Genomic DNA, 22,329 nt, shown 5'->3' with positions numbered 1-22,329 from the left:
AATTTTGAGACTTGTCAAAATAGATTTTTCACTCTAAAACTGTTAAGTCGGTGTTACTTATTTAAAACTGTAGTTCCTGAAAGAAGCTGTGATGCTGCTGCAGTTTATTTCTCTCACCCCCCTTCGTAAATACAAAGTGATTTGAAGCCAGTGAGAACATGTTGCGGCTTTGGCACAAAACGTCCGCACAAGTTCAAACATCTGTCTGAAAAACTAGCTGCTCCAGAGATCTACCCAGCATTCAGGCTTTCATCAGATTCTTGTTATTAATAATTGCTAACAGGCAAAATTACTTCCTAGAAATGTGGAGCTGAATACAGAGGAAATATCAGGTCCCATGCTGACATAGTTTGTAAGTGGAGGAGGCTTTCCAGGGAATGAGAGGAGTGTAAGTTCTAAGAGAAAAAAAAATTGGGAATGAAAGCACATGATGATCGTGAATCCCTTGGCAGCTAGTAGGAAATGATTGACTTTTAGAGATAGTATTAATTAATAGAGCTGTCAGAAGCATCTGGCTCAGGTTTCTGATACCTAACCTAACTACGGATAATGTTAGTTATCATTTGAAATATATTTTTAAGAAATGATGGAAGTGAGGTTTGCAGTGACCTCAAGATAGTGTGCAGAAAGTAGAAGTAAGATGTCCCCAAGCACTGCAAATGAATTGGAAACTTTAATTCAAAATGCACAAGTTAATCACCTAATTATTGGCACTGTGATGCAACTACAGTATTGTTAACTGTGGGCCTCTCATTCGCCGAGATGAATCATCTTTTCTGACTGAATGAGAGGCCTGAAGCTGGGAGGGGATGAACCGAAGAGATTTGACAAAAAGGTCTAAAAATATCCTTTGATAGTAGAGCACGCACGTAGAAAGGGACAAAATTAAAGGACATTTTGGGGCATAAGCTTATTCACTTGCTTGCCCAGGGTTAGATGAGAAAATCAATCTCCTAAGTCTACCATCGAAAGCCTGACACATTAAGTAATTGTCTGAAAATTAAAAAATAAATGATGAGGTGTTAACTGGATTTTAGGCAGAATTAGAAAATATATATAATAGAAATACAATGTGCATATATGATTTTCTGTTTGTATCACAAATTATACTTTTATGGCCATTTATTTACCTACTGTAAAACTTCACTTAAAAGCCTAGTCCCAATAAAATGCCCAGTGTGTGATCAAATGAATTTCATAATTCATAATTGACTAGTCCATACCCATTGGTAGCTTTGTGTTTTTATCAGTAATAATAGAACATTTTTCACACATAAAAAGCACAAAGATGTTCTCATCATCATAACTTGGCTCTCAGAATTCACCAGATTGCCCCCAGACCCCCCTACAGGATTTGGAACAATGTATATATATATATACAGTACAGGCCAAAAGTTTGGACACACCTTCTCATTCAATGCGTTTTCTTTATTTTCATGACTATTTACATTGTAGATTCTCACTGAAGGCATCAAAACTATGAATGAACACATGTGGAGTTATGTACTTAACAAAAAAAGGTGAAATAACTGAAAACATGTTTTATATTCTAGTTTCTTCAAAATAGCCACCCTTTGCTCTGATTACTGCTTTGCACACTCTTGGCATTCTCTCGATGAACTTTAAGAGGTAGTCACCTGAAATGGTTTTCCAACAGTCTTGAAGGAGTTCCCAGAGGTGTTTAGCACTTGTTGGCCCCTTTGCCTTCACTCTGCGGTCCAGCTCACCCCAAACCATCTCGATTGGGTTCAGGTCCGGTGACTGTGGAGGTCAGGTCATCTGCCGCAGCACTCCATCACTCTCCTTCTTGGTCAAATAGCCCTTACACAGCCTGGAGGTGTGTTTGGGGTCATTGTCCTGTTGAAAAATAAATGATCGTCCAACTAAACGCAAACCGGATGGGATGGCATGTCGCTGCAGGATGCTGTGGTAGCCATGCTGGTTCAGTGTGCCTTCAATTTTGAATAAATCCCCAACAGTGTCACCAGCAAAACACCCCCACACCATCACACCTCCTCCTCCATGCTTCACAGTGGGAACCAGGCATGTGGAATCCATCCGTTCACCTTTTCTGCGTCTCACAAAGACACGGCGGTTGGAACCAAAGATCTCAAATTTGGACTCATCAGGCCAAAGCACAGATTTCCACTGGTCTAATGTCCATTCCTTGTGTTTCTTGGCCCAAACAAATCTCTTCTGCTTGTTGCCTCTCCTTAGCAGTGGTTTCCTAGCAGCTATTTGACCATGAAGGCCTGATTGGCGCAGTCTCCTCTTAACAGTTGTTCTAGAGATGGGTCTGCTGCTAGAACTCTGTGTGGCATTCATCTGGTCTCTGATCTGAGCTGCTGTTAACTTGCGATTTCTGAGGCTGGTGACTCGGATGAACTTATCCTCAGAAGCAGAGGTGACTCTTGGTCTTCCTTTCCTGGGTCGGTCCTCATGTGTGCCAGTTTCGTTGTAGCACTTGATGGTTTTTGCGACTCCACTTGGGGACACATTTAAAGTTTTTGCAATTTTCCGGACTGACTGACCTTCATTTCTTAGAGTAATGATGGCCACTGGTTTTTCTTTAGTTAGCTGATTGGTTCTTGCCATAATATGAATTTTAACAGTTGTCCAATAGGGCTGTCGGCTGTGTATTAACCTGACTTCTGCACAACACAACTGATGGTCCCAACCCCATTGATAAAGCAAGAAATTCCACTAATTAACCCTGATAAGGCACACCTGTGAAGTGGAAACCATTTCAGGTGACTACCTCTTGAAGCTCATGGAGAGAATGCCAAGAGTGTGCAAAGCAGTAATCAGAGCAAAGGGTGGCTATTTTGAAGAAACTAGAATATAAAACATGTTTTCAGTTATTTCACCTTTTTTTGTTAAGTACATAACTCCACATGTGTTCATTCATAGTTTTGATGCCTTCAGTGAGAATCTACAATGTAAATAGTCATGAAAATAAAGAAAACGCATTGAATGAGAAGGTGTGTCCAAACTTTTGGCCTGCACTGTATATATATATCTTATTGTTCAGACTTAGATATATGACCCTACTTGTATGTGCCCCTGTATCAAAAGGACTGGCCCTAGCTTGCCCCCCCATTGAAACTGGCCTAGAACCGCCACTGTTTGTCACCCTCTACTTATGCCAATCCTTAATGCCTATATGCAGTTTCACATAGACTGACCACGTCAGTGAGTAGAAAAACGTGGGACAGACAGAATGACACACTGACAGTTTCCGTGATTATGTACAGCATACCATACCATGACTTAGTCACACCAAAAATTAGAAAAAAACAAAAACATTCGGCCACAGGGGGAGCCACAGCGATCGGTCGCATTTTAACCATTTTTAAGCATTTTTCTGTTGTTATAGCGCCACCCAGTTGCCAATTAGAGTTAAATTTCTCCAGTCACCTTGAGGCGTCCTGTTCTACATATCTACCAAGTTTAGTAAAAATCGATATGGCGGTTAGGCCTAGATAAGAAATTAGCTCTCTAGCGCCCCCATTTTGTTTGATGGGGTCAATAATGGAGGGGTCCCCTCAGATTATGTGTGGTCATATGCCTACAAAGTTGCGTGGTGATGGGTGAAACCCTTGAGATGTTATACACCTTTATGTGATGAGCCACGCCCTCCGCAATATTCATTGCCTTATAGAAGCTCAGTTTTAGTAAGTTTTCCAACTTTTGCCAAGAGGGAATTTTAGATATTGGTCCCTAGATTATGTTCACCGAGTTTCATGCAGATCGGTCAAACTTCCTAGGAAGAGATCGATTTGAAGTGTTTTTCAAAAAATTCAAAATGGCGGAAAATCTATATAACCGGAAGTTATGGGTTCTTGAGACAAATTTGTTCCTCGTGAGGAGAGGCATCTCTGCGCAAAGTTTCATGTCTCTACGACATACGGGGCATGAGATATGCCCATTCAAAGTTTGCAATTTCAGTTGGTTGCTATAGCGCCCCCCTTTGGCCAATTGGTGTAATATTGCTTCATTTGCATCCTCCCATGATCCTCTACCACTGTGCCAAATTTCATATGGATTGACCAAGTCAGTAAGGAGAAAAACGTGGAACAGACACACACACACACACACACACACACACACACAGACAGAGTTTTCGTCATAGTAAGATAAGTTATCTGAAGCCTAAGTTTTATACAAGTAATACTGGTTTAAATAAACAATTTGATTGTATTTCCCATCTTTGTTGAGCAACACTTTTGTGTGAAAGGAATTAAAGGCCTGTCCCAAATATAGGGCCGTAGATTTTAGTTATTTAAGAAAATAATAGCCCAGGCTTTTAATTCAAGTTTTACGGTAAATTTTTTGTTTGTTTGTTTTTAAAAACATAGAAACAAACATTTTTATTTTGATTATGTATTTATTTATACATATGTAAGATATTATTAAAATCAACCTATACATCCACAAAGGTTATTTGTTTCTGCCCTCTTGTACAACCCCCAGGAGCATTTTTAAATACAACAAATTTACCACAAAATGACCTGTATGAAACAAGTGGTTAGCATTGTGAAAAAGTCACAGTTAGGTTTAGACAACAAAGCTACATGGTTAGGTTTAGGAAAATAACTTTAGTTACATTCAATTATATTTAGTTATGTAACAGCGTACCTACGTGATGTAAGCTATAGCATACTTACGTGATATAAGCTAAGTACATTACTTAAGTCAGCGTTGTAACTTACAGCTTTTACCCAAGTTAAAATAACTCAACATTGACTTTTAGTTTCACATGTGACACAAACAGCAGTCTCTTGGGTCAAAGTCTTGTTTGTTTGTTTGTTTGTTTGTCTGTCTGTGTTTTTTTCCTGTCACAAAGCTCCACATTAACACTTGCCCAGGGTGGGCAAGTAAACTCTATGTTTGGGCAAGTGGAATGCCTCAAGTGAAAAATCAATGGGATGTCCAATGTAATATTATCTGAAAATATACTGCGCAGTGTATCTGGGAGCATCCAGTTGAGCTGCGTGTGTGAGTCCATCTCAGCACTAAGCATTGAACAGGACAGATGAGAAAAATCTGACCTACTGGACACTATAGAAGTTAATTCTGTGGATAAAGATGTCATAAGAGACTTAATATTTTTAGCCACCATTAGCTATGGTGCTGCTCCGGTGTGATCCTATTCCTTTCAGAGGCTTTGTAATCCAGCTTTGAACTGCAGTGTCTTTTGAGAGACTTAGTAAAATAAATCCATAGTGATAATTCTGACACTGAATGTCTTTTGTGATTATTTATCTATTTTCCCAATTAAAAATTAGACTTTACAAATGTTTAACTTTGGGTAAAATGCTGCGTTTATCCACTGTCACCAGCCATCCAATCTCAGTGGAGAACCACAAAGACCAACCATCACAGAGGACAAATACAAGTGCTGAATAACAACTACCATTTTCCTTCTTCTTAAAGTAACACCAGCGACTGTCCAACAAATGAGAATTAGGTCAGACAAGAACATATCGACCAACCGAACAGAATGTGACAGCTCTACAGATAGGAGAATATTAAGTTAATCTGCATATTTCCCAAAATTAAAACTATTACTTCATTTACTGTGAAAAATAATCACTGGTTTGGACCTTGGAAACTTACGCTGTACCAGTAACTACATACAGGGAGTAAGATGTGTTGCCGCAACATGTCCTCACTCCCAACTTGTCAAATACCGATGCTTGGTCAGTGGTCCTTAGTATCAGTTACTGATGCACGAGGCACCCTTTAGCATCGGCACGCTAAACAGACTTTCATCCAGGAGACTGCTGTCCATGTCCCATGTGAAACCAAAAGTCAACAGTGTTTTATTTCAACAGCGTAGCGTAGTATGTCTTGTAATATGTGACATTACGTTACTTGGTAAGATGTACTTATTTCAATTTAGTTTAGTTATTTTAAACCAAGCCATGTTTTTCTCTAAACCTAATCGCAAACTTTTGTTGCCTTAACCTAATTAACCCATTTAATAAGCAGGAATTGTACAACTCCTGTGAAGCTGATTTGACACTGCCTGTAATGAGCGGAGATTGACATGCTGTCCCTGAGCCTCCAAAGGTGATGCTACAGGAGGACCAAGAGCATTATAGTTTGACTTGTAGGGTTGCTCTCTGTATTCACTCTATGATGGATTAAACTGAAATTTCATTTTAAAAAAGCTGTTGCATCATACCTGCTTATCTCTCCCGGTAATTTAATCTAGCTGTTTATATTGACTCTTATCAAAGCTTCAGTACCTATGAACACAACACAGACACAAGATGGAAGTCATTTATGTTTCTTCTTTAAGTTAATAAAAATGTCTTACTTATGAGCTTCCTGGCTGTTTTCAAACGAGAGCACTTTCCAGTGTTCTTATTTCCTCTGAAATCCAGAGACGCGTCTGTTGAATCTTAAAATCAAGGGCGGACTTTAATCAATACTTGGGATCGATGTGGGCACCATATAATTGCAACAGGCCCTTACTAGGACTGTACAAATGCCTCCCCTGAGTTTGTGGCAAACATAAAAATGCTGACAACAAGAGACCATCTAATATCAGCAGGCTCCTTTTCCCTTTTTATTTTTAGAGGTAAGGAATAGATGTAAGTTAACACTTGACCTTTTAAAAGTGGCGACGCCTCTTTGCCGTTGTGGTTTGGCGTCGTCTGAGATTGGAAGAGACAGAGCTTTGAATGTAGCCATGGGTTAGTTCCTTCACCTACGGGAAAAGAAAATCATGTGTTACATTGTGTGTAGATTTTTCCGGTTAAGTAAAAACTTGTATGTGGGCTATTTTGGTGTTTTAATATGATTGTTAGGATTTCACACAAGCTTAACTGGAGATAATCCTAACCCCTATACCCAGCTGCAGTGAGCCTTTGATGGCACTGTTACAAACTGCTGAAAGTTGGAACTAAACGTCAGTGCCGTTGTGAAACATATTACATGGAATTTGTTTGCAGATGATAACACTACTAGAGCAGGTGCAGAAAAAAAAACTGCTGTAGTATGCTAAGACAAATCTCATTTTGGTGAATGGGAAAGAGCCCTATGAATCAGTGGTGGTACACATATACCATGAAAAATGGATGAGTTCTACCTCCCGAGACTAAAATTAGACAGGAACCTAATACGGTGAGTGTCCTTCAAGTAACACTCTGATTTATAAGCAACAACAAGAGACAGAGGGTGAGAAAAATCTGCTATTCCACAGAACACTCACCAAGATAGGTAGAGAAACGTAATGCCAGTTGACACAGCGTGGAAAATCTGATTATTCCTTTTGGAGGAAACCTAAGCAGCCACTGAAATGAAGCAATGGTGTCTTTTCAAGCAATCATTTCACACAATGTGATTACTGTGTGACTGTCCTTCAATGACAACGGCACTGAGGTAGAATATATAATAGCATAAAGGATAAGTGTACAATGTAGTATGAATATTGATACAGGATTTTGTGTACTGTGAGCTACAGATTTGAGTGCCTGCATGTTAATGTTTGGGGGACCAAATTTCAATTTGGCAAGCAGTTAATGGATGAGCTACTTAACTAGTTCATTAATTAATGAGGAAGGACCTTAATGGACTTTTTTGGTCCTTTAACTTCTGGAAGAGGCGTCTGTAGCAAAAGCCAGTAATTAATTACTTACTAACATTTAAAAGAGCAGGCTTAATGGCTTGTTAATGTATCAATGCAAGCTCTTCCATCCATGTGCTACTGTAAATTAGTGACTCAAAAACATCTCCAAAGTTTTTGTTGTGGCTGAAAGCAGAAAGTAATTGCATTTTGTCATCCAGTAGGTGTCTGTTACATAAATATGTGTTATGGCCTTATTCAGACAAGACAGGAAACAGTCATAATGCTTGCAGCATATTTGGTGGCTGTATTTGTAGCAACAAAACCAGGTATTTTTAATGACATTTCAGGACAGAAAGTTATTTTTAGCTATTTTTAAATGACGGATCGAAACATGTCCAGCTGTGTTTGTAGCATCAAAACCAGGTATTTTTAATGACATTTCAGGAAATGTCCAGCAGTGTTAGTCAGTGTTTTTTTTTAACAACATTTCAGGACATGTCCAGCTGTGTTTGTAGCATCAAAACCAGGTATTTTGCAATGACATTTCAGGACATGTCCAGCTGCGTTAGTCGGACAAAAGCTATTTTTAGCTATTTTTAAATGACGGTTCAAAACATGTCCAGCCATGTTTGTAGCGACAAAACCGGACTTTTTTTTTTTTCTTAATAACATTTCAGGACTTGTCCAGCTGTGTTTGTAGCGACAAAACTGAGTTGTTTGGGTTTTTTTTATTCAGATATTTTTGGGGGCTTTTTTTGCCTTTATTTCATAGGACAGATATCGCTTGAAAGAGGAGAAATGCAGCAAAGAGCTGTGGGTTGCAATCAAATGTGGCCGCTGTGGCAAAGACACAGCCTTTGTACACAAGGTGCGTGCTCTACCAGTTGAGCAAGTAGGTGCCCCAAAACCATTTAATGACATTTCAGGACATGTCCAGCTGTTTTTGTAGCTACAAAACTGGGTATTTTTTAGTGACTATTTGGAACATGTTCAATGGTGTTTGTAGCAACAAAATCAGGTATCTCTAACAAGGGTTTGGGACATGTCGAGGCATCCTGTAGCGACAAAAACGGGTGGATTATAATGACAGTTTGTGACATGTCCAGCTGTTTTTGTAGCGACAAACCTGGGTGATTTTAATGAGTTTGGGACATGTCCATCTGTGTTTGTAGTGGCAAAACCAGGTATTTTTAACAAGATTATGGAACATGTCCAGCAGTGTTTGCTGCGACTACACTAGGCATTTCTTAATGAGAATTTGGAGCATGTCCAGCTGTATTTTAAGTTACCAAACTGGTTATGTTAAGCCAAAACATTAGGTTTTCTGAACCCTAGCCATGTGGTTTTTGTGCCTACACCTAACCACACGTTAATCCTGGGGTTAATGTGTTAGTTAGTTTCAACATGTACGCTACATATGAAATGTACAAATTTAACATACGAAACATATAAATGTAACATATCTGTGGTATGCAGAAATGTACAATACTAATATTTTTTAGTATGAGAAGTAAGCCCAACATAAAATTGGCATTATATCTGTAATACGGAGCAATTAAAGGGAATTGAATTTGAATTTACAATTTTTAAAGTGACAAACAGGAAGAAAGGCACATACTGCTGTGACATAATTCAGTTGGTGGAGGAACAGAATATTCACATTATTCATGTCCACAGCATGGAGGCTCTGTTGTGGGTGTGTGTGAGTGTTTGTGGCCTTTGTTTCAGTTCCGGAGGCTGTAGTTTAGAGGCACTACGCCATCCCTCCCTGTCTATCAGTATGAGCAAACACTGCCTAAGTATTAACTGGACTTTTCTAAATCCAGAGACTGCCGGGTAAAGCAACATCTCTTGCGTGCCCGCAGCACAGCAGACGTACAACAAGCCACATGGTGGAAGACAGGATCTGCTGTTGATGGCTCAACAAGGCACCGCTTCAGAGGAAACATGGCCAGTGGAGCTGCTTAATTGGCAGAGTTTGAATGCACAAGCACTAATTAGCCGCGAAGAACACGGTTCAACTTCCGATTCCCAACAGCATCCTGAAAACTCCGCTGACATTTTGCACTCTGCAGGGTGGGCAGTGGGTGTGCAGAGTACCACAATTCCCAGAATAGAAATTGCATTTGGCTTGTTAGCATTTGTTGTGAATACACAGTGTATTATCATTAAACTGAGACCAGGCTACACTGACAATACAAAGTATTGCTTCCTGGTGCTTTTGCACAGCCTACATCTCAACTGTTGTACATCTTAAAAGTCCTCTGCTTCTCTTTCTGTTCATGGTCTGTGTCATGGGATGGACATAAAAAAGGGCAATCAACAGGGATTTTCTTTGTTTCATCAGACAACTTGATGAATAGAACATGTATCTCATGTTTTCTTAATTCAGTGTATCACGGCAAGGTCCCCTTTCTGAATCAGCAGTAAATTACATGTGAAACATTGCTAGTGGTAAACACAGTTTGCACGCATGTTTGTCTGTGCATCAACACATAAATGTATAAAGGATGATTGGTTTAATGATGTGTCCTTTCAGGTCAGTTATCATGCAGAGTATGTCATGTTACATGCTCACACTGCTGCAGTAATTGCCTACATGTGAACTCTCTCATGTGAAATAATTCCATTATTCAAGCCACTATTATATCTGGAAACGAGCAAAGCAGGACAGTCAGGCACATGTTTAATATTTCAAGGAAAAACAGCAGGATGAATGAATACTGTGTTCATTTATGACTCCAGTGATCCAAAGTGACAAGTAAAATCTTAAAGCAATACATGCTTTTTCCTTTAATGAGCAAACAAATGTAAATTGTGCATTAAAGCTTCTTTGCAGAGGTTGTACTGAATAAGATTTATGTTGAGGAAAATAATAATGGCTCCTTTCCAAGGAGCCGGTCGCAAAATAATTGCATCCATGTAAGTGAATTCAAAGCCTCATGTTTGCAAGGCTGTGCGGACGGGAGAGAGGATTTATAGTCGAGATTATTATGCGCGGTCGCCACAAAAACCATGCATGCCTTTAATGTTTTATACCTCTAACCACACATATTGAGGTAACTGTGCTAATAACATTAGATTAAAGTTGCGGTACTGCAGATGGTACAAAGATACAAAACACTGATTTAATGGACACCTAAGGGCATGAAGAAAAGTGTCAGACACACATTCTGCCAATAAAAAGTCATGATTAATTCATGAATAATTTTGTGGCGATCAATACTGCAATTTGGGGTAATGTTAAAAATTAATTGGTACAGTCCAATTAAGTCCTTCTCAAGACTTTGCTCTGCTCTTGTCAAAGGCCACAGATTTGGAGAGTAGTGTGATAATGAACAGGGTTTTAATGGTGCTCGTCTTGCCAGATTAAAATCAACACGTGCACCGAGCATTGCTTGAGTATTACGAAGATCTCCTGGAAGAGCTGAATCAGTTTCCCAAGCTTTACTTGGTTAAAAGCACATTAGAAATCACAGTCAACTCGAGCAAACAAGGGTTTTATCTAATCTCGTAAGCGTGGCTTTCCTCATTTCTTCATGTATTTCTGCTTTATATACGCCGCTCTCTTTATTCTTCCCTCCTCTCTCTCTCTCTCACTCTCACTCTCACAGTGACTCATGCATCACCCTACAGCTCCTTTTCAGCTGTCAGATTTTCTACAGTTTCACTGACTCTAATCCAATTCAGAACCAAATCCCAAAATGCTCAACCCTGTAGGCTGCCCTTCTCAATGACCCCCCTCACCATTACCATTTACCCAGAATTCTGTGGGATCTTGTATGTTTTCCATCTTGCCCATGACACGGTTGGCTCCAAGTGATTCTAAAAATATGGCTGGGCTCGAAGGGAGTCAAGAAATGGCCACCACAGTACTGTATGTGTGCCACCTAGGTCAGCCTGGGTCAGCCTATCAGAGACTTAGCTGTATAGAAATAGGCCACTCAGAGTATAGAGTCATGATGTCCTATAGATAACTTAAAGTCTGTAAGTTCTTTCTTTGATCTTGCATCAATATTTCTTGCAGACGTGACATATATTGAGGCCAATATTATCAGATTATAAAGTTGTTATTGCAAGCATGTTCTTTACTCATCCAACAAACATGGACTAACATTAGCATTCAATTGGGCACGAGTCCAATATTCACTCTTTTTCGAGCTCAATTTAGGTCTCCACCACCTCCTAAGGATAATATCTGGCTCTTTAGTAGCTACATTCTTCACTATGCTCACCAGCTAACATTAGCTGCTAGCTTTGTTGACCTGTGGCGCTACGCAGGTAGGCTGTTCTCACAAATATTATGTGTCTTTTCCTATGAAAAGCAATGCACCCAAATTCGTACATATCCCAGGTATTTTGAAAGGCTGCGATAACGTGACCAATGCGCTGACAGCAGTAAACAAGGAAGCAGTCAAGAGCGCTTGTAAAGTAGCAGGTCGGGGTGGTGGATGGGTCACAAAGAAACAGACTTTCACTCGAGACTTTCCCCTTGAGCGGCGTATTTGGATCTGTGTAAACTTTGAGTCAATTTAATTAAGGTAAATCCCCACCATGATTTTTTTCGTAAAACTAACCTTAGTTACTTTTATTGCCTAAACCTAACCTCCGTAACTTTATGCCAGTTACGCAACTGTACGCTAAGGACTTAACATCATTTGTGGGGTGCAAATTTGTAGGATATCATACAAACTGTTGTGCATGCATTTTTTTCATAGGATATCATACGAACCACTCAATGAGAATACGTCGAGGCAGGTAGTGTACAGAAAACAGCTGCCTTTGTGGGAGCTGTGAGTGGAAACATGGTTGAGATGTAAAACCGAACCAATGAGCTAAAAGACGCTAAAATGTTCCTTAAGCAACAAGTGGTGTAGTGGAGGGTGTATGCAGGTTTATGGGATATACCTACCTCTTTATCTGGCTGTTTACAGTATACCCACCTATCAGCCAAAAAGCCATAAGCATATACAGGAGAGTATACCCACTTCTTCCTTGATAACCTACCCATCTATCTAAAAGTACACCCACCTCATCAACTACCACTACACCATTGGGACCAACACCCTTCACATTACACATAGTCATTTTATTCAGTGTTAATATAAAAATATTAGTGCTGCTTTAAATGGTCATAAATGTCATAGTTTCAAATATCTGCAAGAATTTATTTCTTACAGGCCACAAATCAATGAGATCACAGAGTACAAATTTGGTATCCTTCAAATGTCACTGGGAATTGTTCCTTGTGTGTTTTTTAATTTCCTATGAACCCAGCAGATTCTTATTCTCTTATTATAATCAAAATACATAAGGCATGGATGTGCATATAGGTGATATAGTGAATTAATTAACTGGATCGTTTTAACTACAGGATGCATCGATTTGATTGATTCATTTTAATATGAAATGTAAAAACACCCACAAGGCTGCTCTGCTGCTTCGCATTGCCCCTGGTGCCATGAGGTATTCATTGTAATCATAATTTCACAGATTGTACTCACTCTTTACATAGCTTTATATCGTGTTCACCTGAACACGAGGGCAGTGGAGCCGTGCACAGGGACAAAAAAAAGAGCAACTGCGTAAAAATAGAGTTGAACAGATGCTACACTGACCATAGCATCTTCAGTTAATTATAATGGTTGCACTCTGCTACTCTGTTATGTGTGTTCCTAGAAATTATATTCCTAAATAGTATTCACAATTACGTTGTGTTAATAATGTAACTGTTGCCTGGATTATATTCAGAGACAACATTCCATAGAGTTAATGTGACATTACTTCTTAAGCACTTTGGCTAAAGGAATAGTTCAGATATTTTGAAGTAGTGTAGTATGGGGTACTTACAAAAACAGTATATTACACACAGTAGATGTCCGCCAGAACACCCACAGTTTAAAGAAGCAGACTAGAGTCTGACATAGAGGCTAAGCAATCTACAGCCGTGGAGAGGTCAGCGACAAAACGTGTTTCAGCCACTTAAAAATGTTCCACCTACAAAGAACAATACAACAATTTAAGTGTATGCCATTTTTAGAATATTTTTACTGCTGTACATTGCAGTCAGACAGTGATTTCCAGTGAAGCCAGAGTATCCTCCTCAAAGCCAGAGTCCATTGAGCAAATAGTAATGTAACATTGCTGAACAAAGGAGCTGTTGGTGTACCACTACCTTTGTATTATTGTGTGACTTTGGCGTTTAAAGGGTTAGTCTGAATGCTCTCGGCGAGCTGAAATTACTGTTTTTCTCAATGGAATCTGGTGGCTTTGAGAGCATAAATGGGTAACTGAAGATGCTAATGACTTCCCCGTTGGGACGGGCTGTCTGACAGATGGAGGGATGGGGAATACTCTTAACATAGAGCACACTTTAACTGACCTTTTAGTTGGGACTTTTTTGAGGTGACTAAAACACATATTGTCGCTGGCCCCCATCCACACCTGTACATTTCTTGGCTTCCATGTCGGACTCCAGTCTGGCTCTCCAAACTGGGGGCGTGTCGGTTGTTGTCTACTGTATGTAATACACTGACTTTGGATAAGTACCCTATAAAACCCCACTTAAAAAAATCCAAACTGACCCTTTATGGTTTAACCAAAATCACAATCTTTCTCTGACCTTAAAGGGTAAAAACTGTATTCACAATTTAAAAAAAAAAAAAATGCTGTAGTCACTATGAGTGGATAGTGCATTGCAAGATTGTCTTTTCTGGTGGAAAACAAAAGAAACAAGTTGTCAGTGAACATTTTGCTGATACGTTCAGTATACAGCATTTTTTTGACTTGACTGGTCCATTATTTGGCAACATCTCCTCATTAATACAAAAGATAATTTGCTGGCATTGCATTTCTCTGAAAAAGGCACTTGCTGTTTGAGATTAGTTGTATATAAACATTATTTCTAGGAGACAGAACTGCTCCTTAACATTTTGGAAGTAATTTTTATTTCCATCTGCCTTTCACTCCTTCTGCCATCTGCCATTGCCAGAAAGTCTGAGAAGCTTTAGCTCTATTTAACTGGAAAAACAGAGGCCTCGTTAAAACAAGCTACTAAATCTCAGGCTAACTCTGAACAGGTGCCACACAATACAAAAGAAAATATACACTGCAGGAGCCACCATTTTTAGTCAGCAGTGACCTTACATATTTCTTTAATCCTACCGATGTTTGAAGACGTGGTTTGTTACAATGCTACCGTTTAAAGATGCAGTTTTTGTCAAACTACTTTCGTTGTATATTTGTTTCTCCGTAATTTTGTATTTTTCAAAACCACATTCTGCCATGAAGACTTGAAGGATCGCATATCGTTATATGTATTACATTCTGTCAGCCCTTATCAACCGTCCATTCAGTCACTTAGTGGTGGGAGAAACATGTCTTTAAGGCAAAATACTGAAAAACAAAAGCAGTTGGAGGACAGTGAGCTCTGTATGCCAGATATGGATTGGGACATCAAACAGACTGCTGGTCTTCAGCAGAATCAAAGCAACATCATTTTTCAAGGTTATGGACTTGTACAAGTGCTGGAATAGTGTTTTAATCCAAGGACATGATTTACAGTCTTTGTGAAATCATCTTTATTTTATCAATGTCTGCACCGTGAAACCTAGATCGGGAGAGATTTAGATTTACGATATCTGCTGTAAATATGTCAGATTTGTTTAGGAGGATTGCAGCTTTAAAAATGGTGAAAAGTCTCAGTAAAATGGAATATATTTAGAGTTAAGGCATTAGATTTTTTTTTCTGTGGCCTGTCAGAGAAGCTGAACTTTGTTTCTTTTAATGTTTAACTCTGGAGAAAGCAAAAAAAAAAAGAAAAACCTCCAGCACAACAACAGCTACTTTATAATGTGCTTTTTTTCTGATATGATCTTAAATAACTTAGTGTTTCTATGTGCGCAACATCTCAAGCAACAGCATTGCCGTGGTGAGGCTGCGTGCTTCCTGACACACAGCTCTCCGACAGATCACCAGAGCAGTTCCCCACTGCAGCAACAGACAACTGGACTGTAATTATTAAACAGAGAGGCAGAGAGGAACAGAGGCAGACGGGTAAAGGCAGACAGATAAATACACAAAGACAGAGGCAGGCTTGTGGACGGATAATAAGGTAGACAGACAGAGATAGTTACCAGAGCAGCAGATGGATGGGCAACAAGACAGGTCGACAAATAGCAAGGCGGCTAGAATGACAGATTGGAAACACCTTAAACTAGGCTCTGCTATACCAATGACACCGAATTTCCAGGAATGTATTCAATTTGTGTGTTCTCTCAATGCAAGGACTGAAGGAATATGAGAAAACATATCAGCCTCCTTACTCTATTTCTTCCTTTTTTCATTAACATGATTGGCAGACTACACAGAGCGGATGGGAGTAAGGGTTTGTAGTTGCTGTGGCAACGGCCTGCTCTTTGTTAAAGGCTACATTCCTGGCATCTGATGTTTCTGCGCTGCGATCGATAAAAACCCAGCCTGCAGGGACTGATGAACGGACCGGGGCTTTTGCCAGGCCAGGCAGGACCGGGGAGAGAAAAAGGAGTTAGGTGGAAGATGTGTGAACAGGAGGACGGAGAGATAAAAGAGCGATAGGCAGAAGAGGGAGAGAGGAGAGATATGGAGATGCGAGCAGTGCAGCTGCTGAGCCGGGCGGAGGGGTGAGTGCTGTGGGGAAGAGTGTGTGTGCGTGTGTGTGTGTGCTCTTCGGCTCCTTCTGCCTCATCTCGGCTATTTTCTGAATGTCACTCACTTCACTATCAAAGTAAGGTATGTGTCTGTCTGCGTGCTCATCATCTGCTTACCTTGGCTGGATTTTTTTGCTTTGCAGTGACTGACAGAGCTCTGCAAGCAGTCTAAAGCTTTTTAAAGGCATCTTTCATATTTCTAGCATTTTTCTTTGCCTTTATGATGTGCACTCAGATTTCCGTCGCTCACAGATGTGTCTTACGCTTTGCACACCTAATTGGCAGAGATAGCCATGAGCAGAATGCAGATACTACTGGTAATGAGGCAATTATGGTCAGCCTCACTGTCTACATAGCCATCTGTCAATTCAACAACCTGTGGCTGCTGGAAGGTGATTTTCTGTCAGAGTCTGTGTCTTTCCGGGCTGTGAGGAGGCATGGCACTCAGAGAACATCATCTTTTACTGTTGAACTATGAATCCTTCCCCTCATTACCCCGCCGTTATCTTCTCATTCCGTAAAACCCCTGTGTGTGGCGGCTGGGACTTGAAGCAACAGTTCATTGAGCAAATTATGAAAATGTAAAATAAATGCAGAAAACGTAAAATAAATGTAGAAAGCATAACATAAATGTAGAACTGTAAAATAAGTGTAGAAAATGTAAAATAAATGTAGAAAACAAAATAAATGTAGAGAATGTAAAATAAATGTAGAAAGTGTGAAATAAATGTAGAAAACAAAACAAATGTTGAAAATGTAAAATTCGTGTAGAAAATGTAAAATAAATGTAGAAAGTGTAAAATAAGTGTAGATTATGTAACATCAATGTAGAAAGTGGTGTAAAATAAATATAGAAAACATATTAAATGTTGAAAATGTAAAATCCATGTAGAAAGTGTAAACTAAGTGTAGATAATATAACATAAATGTGGAAAACATTGAATAAATATAGAAAATGTAACATTTATGTTAAAAAAAAAAGTTAAATAAATCAACAAAATGTAAAAGAAACAACCAGAAAAACCCTCACAAATCAAACCAATCAATCACAGAAACAATCCCGAAATATTTTAACCATCACTGCAAACTTCACAGATTAATTTCCTTCCACTCAAACATATCGTCCAACTTAAAAGATGAAATAATACTAGTCATTTTTATTTTATTTCTTGGTTTTTACAGGTAAAGTGCATTTATCCTGTCATGTAAAGCAGAAAGTGCTTCAATACCAATTGTACCACTTTGTATCATCATGAGCTGAGACTGTGTGTGCTTTAGAGACAAGCACATGTGACTGCAGTAATGTTGCTCTGCCATACTGTATAGCCGAGCAAGTGCTGCACATTACATCACACATCAAATGGCTTCATCATAAGATAAACTTGCTATAGAAAAAAAAAGCAATCCAACAACAAATAAAGAATATAAAGAAACAGTAATCTGCAGTAAGAAGCCGTAAACAGAAACTACGAGAGCAATAAAGCAAATAGAAACTGTTGTGGGGATTATGTAAATGCATGCATGTGTTATTTTTCACAGCGCTCGTGCTCATTGCTTGCTTTTATTTTTATTGATTTTTAAACGGGAGATGTATGTATTCTCTACATAAATAGATGCAGGTTGAAACACACGATGTCAGTGATAAATATAGAAACTCTGTGTATTCAGTGTAAACTGAAACAACAAGCCAGTGAGATGACTCAGTATGCTGATTACTAATTAAAGAGTCACATATATTTGTTGCCGTATGTGCGCCTGGCAACATTGCAGCAAAACTCTGTGGATTCACTTATAGAAGCAAACACAAGCTGCCACTTCATTCTCTGTTTAGTTTGTATTTTAGCTTGAATACTTGCCACATTCACACACACATAAACACACCATTATCATTGATGCAAAATACACAGTCACACACACACGTAGCAACACCAAATCCACATGGGCATTTAGCCTCACTGCACTCTAACGAGGGTCATTTCTTGCCGCCGGGCCAAAACATCTTCCATCCTCATGAAACATCCCCAGTTAGCCTGCAACCTTTTGTGCTAACACAGTGATGAAGGTTCACAATTTTCTGCGGCTGATATTTCTCTTGCTGTGTCTCGCCCTCCTGTGAGTTTAATTCTATTATATCCTCCTTGCCAGAAAAAGGGACAGTTCATTAAGGGAGAAAAGACTTGGCACTTTAAAGAGACATAAAAGGTTGAAAATGTAAGAAGGTGAGAGGCAAAGAGGTGATGACAGGCTGAGCTGAGCGTGGAGTATTCTAACACTTGTTCGTGTATTGTGTCTTGCAGGGCTTGTTCGTGATGGTGCTCTGTGTGGACAAGAAGCTGTGGCATGACAGAGGGCAACGTGGGTAAAAGAGACATGCAACACCCGGCCCTGATCCACTGCCACCTCTTCCTGGGCGGGGCCTTGCTGCTTCTCCTGGCCAGCCCGGCTCTGAGCTGCCCCGCCCGATGCGAGTGCTCTGCCCAAAGCAAGTCGGTTAGCTGCCACCGCAAGCGCCTGCCCACCATCCCGGAAGGCATCCCCATTGAGACGCGTGTCCTGGACCTCAGTAAAAACAAGCTACGCATCATCACACCAGACAACTTCTCTTCATTCCAGCAGCTGGAAGACCTGGACCTCAGCGACAACCTCATCAGTGTGGTCGAACCCAGCTCGTTTCGGTCCCAGCTTGCTCTCCGCTCGCTCAACTTTCGCAGCAACTTGCTTCAGCTAGTTCCTGCTGGCGTGCTGTCAGGCCTGACCAACCTCACTCGCCTCGATCTCAGCCACAACCGACTGGTGGTTCTCTTGGATCATGCCTTCCAAGATCTGCGGAAGTTGATGTACCTGGAAGTGGGTGACAACGAGCTGGTTTTCATCTCTCAGCGGGCCTTTACAGGATTGCTTGGACTCCAAAGTCTGACCCTGGAGCGTTCTAATCTGACCGTGGTCCCTACTGATGCTCTGGCACATCTGCACAGCCTGGTTGAGCTGCGCATGCGCTATTTGAGCATTAGTTTTCTAAAGCCTTTCTCCTTTAAGAGGTTATCACGTCTCCGCCGACTAGAGATTGATTACTGGCCCTGGCTGGACACATTGCCTCCCCTCTCACTGCATGGCCTCAACCTCACAACGTTGTTCATAACCAACACTAACCTGTCTGCCTTCCCTGGCGCAGCCCTGCGCAACGTGCCCTACCTCACACATCTCAACTTGTCCTACTGCCGCATCCAGCACATCCATCAGGGAGAGCTGGGTCAACTCCCTCACCTGCTGGAGCTCCACCTCCAAGGGGCTCAGCTGATTTCTATTGAGCCTTTTGCATTTGTGGGCCTCAAATCTTTGCAACTACTGGATGTGTCACAGAACCGCCTGGACTCTCTGGAGAGGGGAGTGTTTGCCTCGCCAGACAGCCTCCAGAGGCTCTGTCTGGGTGGAAACCCATTAGTGTGCGACTGCAGATTGCTTTGGCTGCTCAATAGCCACAAGCCACCCTCTCTGCAGATTCTGGATGTGCAGCCAGAGTGCAGCGCCCCTGAGCACCTCCTGGGGAAATCTCTCCGTGACCTCAAGGAGCCTCTGGTCTCTAGATACATGACCTGCACCAAACCACGGATTGGACCCAACACGACCCAGCTACTGATGGCTGATGAGGGTCAGCCCGCCCGCCTGAGCTGCATGGCAGAGGGAGCGCCTCGGCCCTCAGTGGTATGGATTACACCTCACAGACGCTATATCACAACCAAGAGCAGCGGCAGGGTGGAAGTCCAACCAGATGGAACCCTGGAGATCAAGGCAGCGGAGCTGCATGACAGCGGGGTGTATTTGTGTATTGCCAGTAACCCTGCTGGCAACGCTAGCCTGTCGGCCTCTTTAGCTGTGAAGAGCCTGGGCATTGGAGACAGATCCCACTATAGCAACAGGAGCTCAAACTATCTGACAGACTCTAACAGCACATGGGGGAATGGGACAGTACTGTATAACATGACAGTCCCCATAGACATTAAGACTATCATTATATCTACAGCCATGGGCTGCCTGTCCTTCCTGGGTGTGGTCATCTTCTGCTTCCTGCTACTGTTTGCCTGGAGCCGAGGGAAAGGACGCCATAAGAGCAACTTTGATATTGAGTATGTCCCTCGCAAATCCAACGGGGCATCAGCAGACATGACAGAAACAAGCGGCCCACGACGGGTTAACATGAAAATGATTTGAAAACGATGCAGACTGACGCCTACGATAGCAAAGTGCACACATATCAGCTGAAAAAAAAGTTTTTTTTATGACACAGTGGATTTGTGACCAATGAAAGTGACGTGCTAATATAGTGGGTGTCAATATGACAGTGATCTAGTGACAAAGTGGGCATGTGAATATAAAAGTGATATATGAAACCGTGGACGTGTTTATATGAAATAATGTTCTCATACAGTACATTGAATATAATACTATAACCAACATATCAATATGGGAGTGATATAGTGCTGCACTAGGCATGTGTTTCAGTGGTGACGTGATGAGTAATGATGTTGTCGACTCACCGTGACATCAAGGTGAAGGAGGGAGCCGCTGGGAGTGACAGGGGACATCTTCGCGTGGCAGTAGACCTATCATCGCTGCAACATGTCAGGACTAAATTGTCTAATACCCATCTTAGCTGCAGTACGAGAGGTGTGCGTTGTGTTCATGTGTGCGCGTGTGCGTGTATGTGTGAGTGCATCAGTGTGCGCATGTTGCATTTGTGCGTTTCTTTGTGCATGTGCACGCATTGCCTTTCTCGTTGAACGGAACAATTAAAATGAATGATAGGGTCCAAAGCATTTTTCCAGGCCTTTGTTCTTGTTCGGTCATGTAACAACAGTATTGTCACTGTTGAGTAAAACAGAGGATTATCTATGTTTGTATGCAAAATCACAATTATTATATTCAAGAGAAATGCTGCATAAATTTTGGGAGAGGTCATTGCCCCCTTTGGAATGACTCCAATATTAGATGGGGATTTTTCTAAACTCAAGGAAAAAACACACACACACACAGTAGCTACAATGTGAAGTCTGGGCTTTGTTTTTACCATAGAGCTCACTTACAAGCAACACTAGACACTTTTCTTGAGAAATAGCAGTGGTCAGTGTTGTTATTACTCGGGAAAAGCTTCCAGCTACAGAAATGGCATGTTAAACCCATTTTATAACACAATAAATCATGGGCAGATTTTCCTGCCAGACAAATCCCTTGATATGATATAAAAGAGTCGGTAGCCAGACACAATGGCAAAGATTTACTGGCCGGTGGCCTCTCTGGGACAAGACAAAGTTGAGCTTCACAGATTTATGGGTTGAATTTCCCCCCTTTCACATTTTTCTTTGATTGCACCACTTCAAGCTAGCGTGTCCGGATTCTTCCCTAGGGCACCAAGGGGTTCTGGGTATTTAATAGACAGCAATTTGAGAGTCGTAGTGGAATCTTGTATTGTTTTAGTTTTTTTGTTGAAAATGTTTTAAATGTTTAGAAAAAGAAAAAAAAAACAGTAAAAACCAATTAAGGGCAATTCTTTGTAATGCAGGGACGTGGGTGTTAACTTGTGTGATCCTGTTGTGATAAATTGTTCAAGGTTGTATAATTGTTTTCATATGACAAATTTATGGGTATATTTTCAAAAGGAAATAAATCTTAATCATACCCCTAAAAATTGGAGTTCCAGTAGTTGAAATTTTGTTTCCTGGCTTTCCATAGCCTGTTTCCTTTAAAATCCTGTCCTATGAATGAATAAATTACAATATCACGTATATTTTACATTTTCCTATAACCCATGATATTTCTCTGTTGCTGAGTATTGTATTGATCTACAGTCATGACTTTTTCCAGCTTCTTTTGCTATTTATATTATGTCATATAGTAAACATTATGTTGTAACTACTCAACATTTATGTCATTTTTACTTAAGTATAATACTACAGGGGCAATGTGATTTACTGTATCCTCCTTGCAATTTCACAGGCTATTTTGACAGCTCAGTCTGTGTCCCCTGTCCAGACTTGTCTACCAGCTGGCTGTCGAAGGTGTTAATGC

General features: G+C 40.6%; 1 protein-coding gene across 4 annotated transcripts in view; it reads left to right on the top strand.

Annotated features, from left to right (window-relative positions):
• Nucleotides 1-21,949, top strand: part of lingo2b (leucine rich repeat and Ig domain containing 2b) — a 60,590-nt gene extending 38,641 nt beyond the window's left edge. For 2 of the 4 annotated variants that reach the window (XM_033643551.2, XM_033643548.2), the window contains one exon: nucleotides 18,564-21,949. In XM_033643551.2, the coding sequence (XP_033499442.1) occupies nucleotides 18,607-20,475 (1,869 nt within the window). In that variant the 5' untranslated portion in view covers nucleotides 18,564-18,606 and the 3' untranslated portion in view covers nucleotides 20,476-21,949. Of the gene's footprint in view, nucleotides 1-15,564; nucleotides 16,349-18,563 lie in introns of those variants that run through there. The other 2 variants (XM_033643550.2, XM_033643552.2) reach the window with 2 other exon arrangements.
• Nucleotides 21,950-22,329: the final 380 nt, after the last annotated feature.

The sequence above is a fragment of the Epinephelus lanceolatus genome, chromosome 15 (genome assembly GCF_041903045.1).
Source record: "Epinephelus lanceolatus isolate andai-2023 chromosome 15, ASM4190304v1, whole genome shotgun sequence".
Classification (NCBI taxonomy): Eukaryota; Metazoa; Chordata; class Actinopteri; order Perciformes; family Serranidae; genus Epinephelus; species Epinephelus lanceolatus.
Note: the sequence above shows the minus strand (reverse complement) of the source record. Positions and strands in the feature narration are given on the sequence as shown.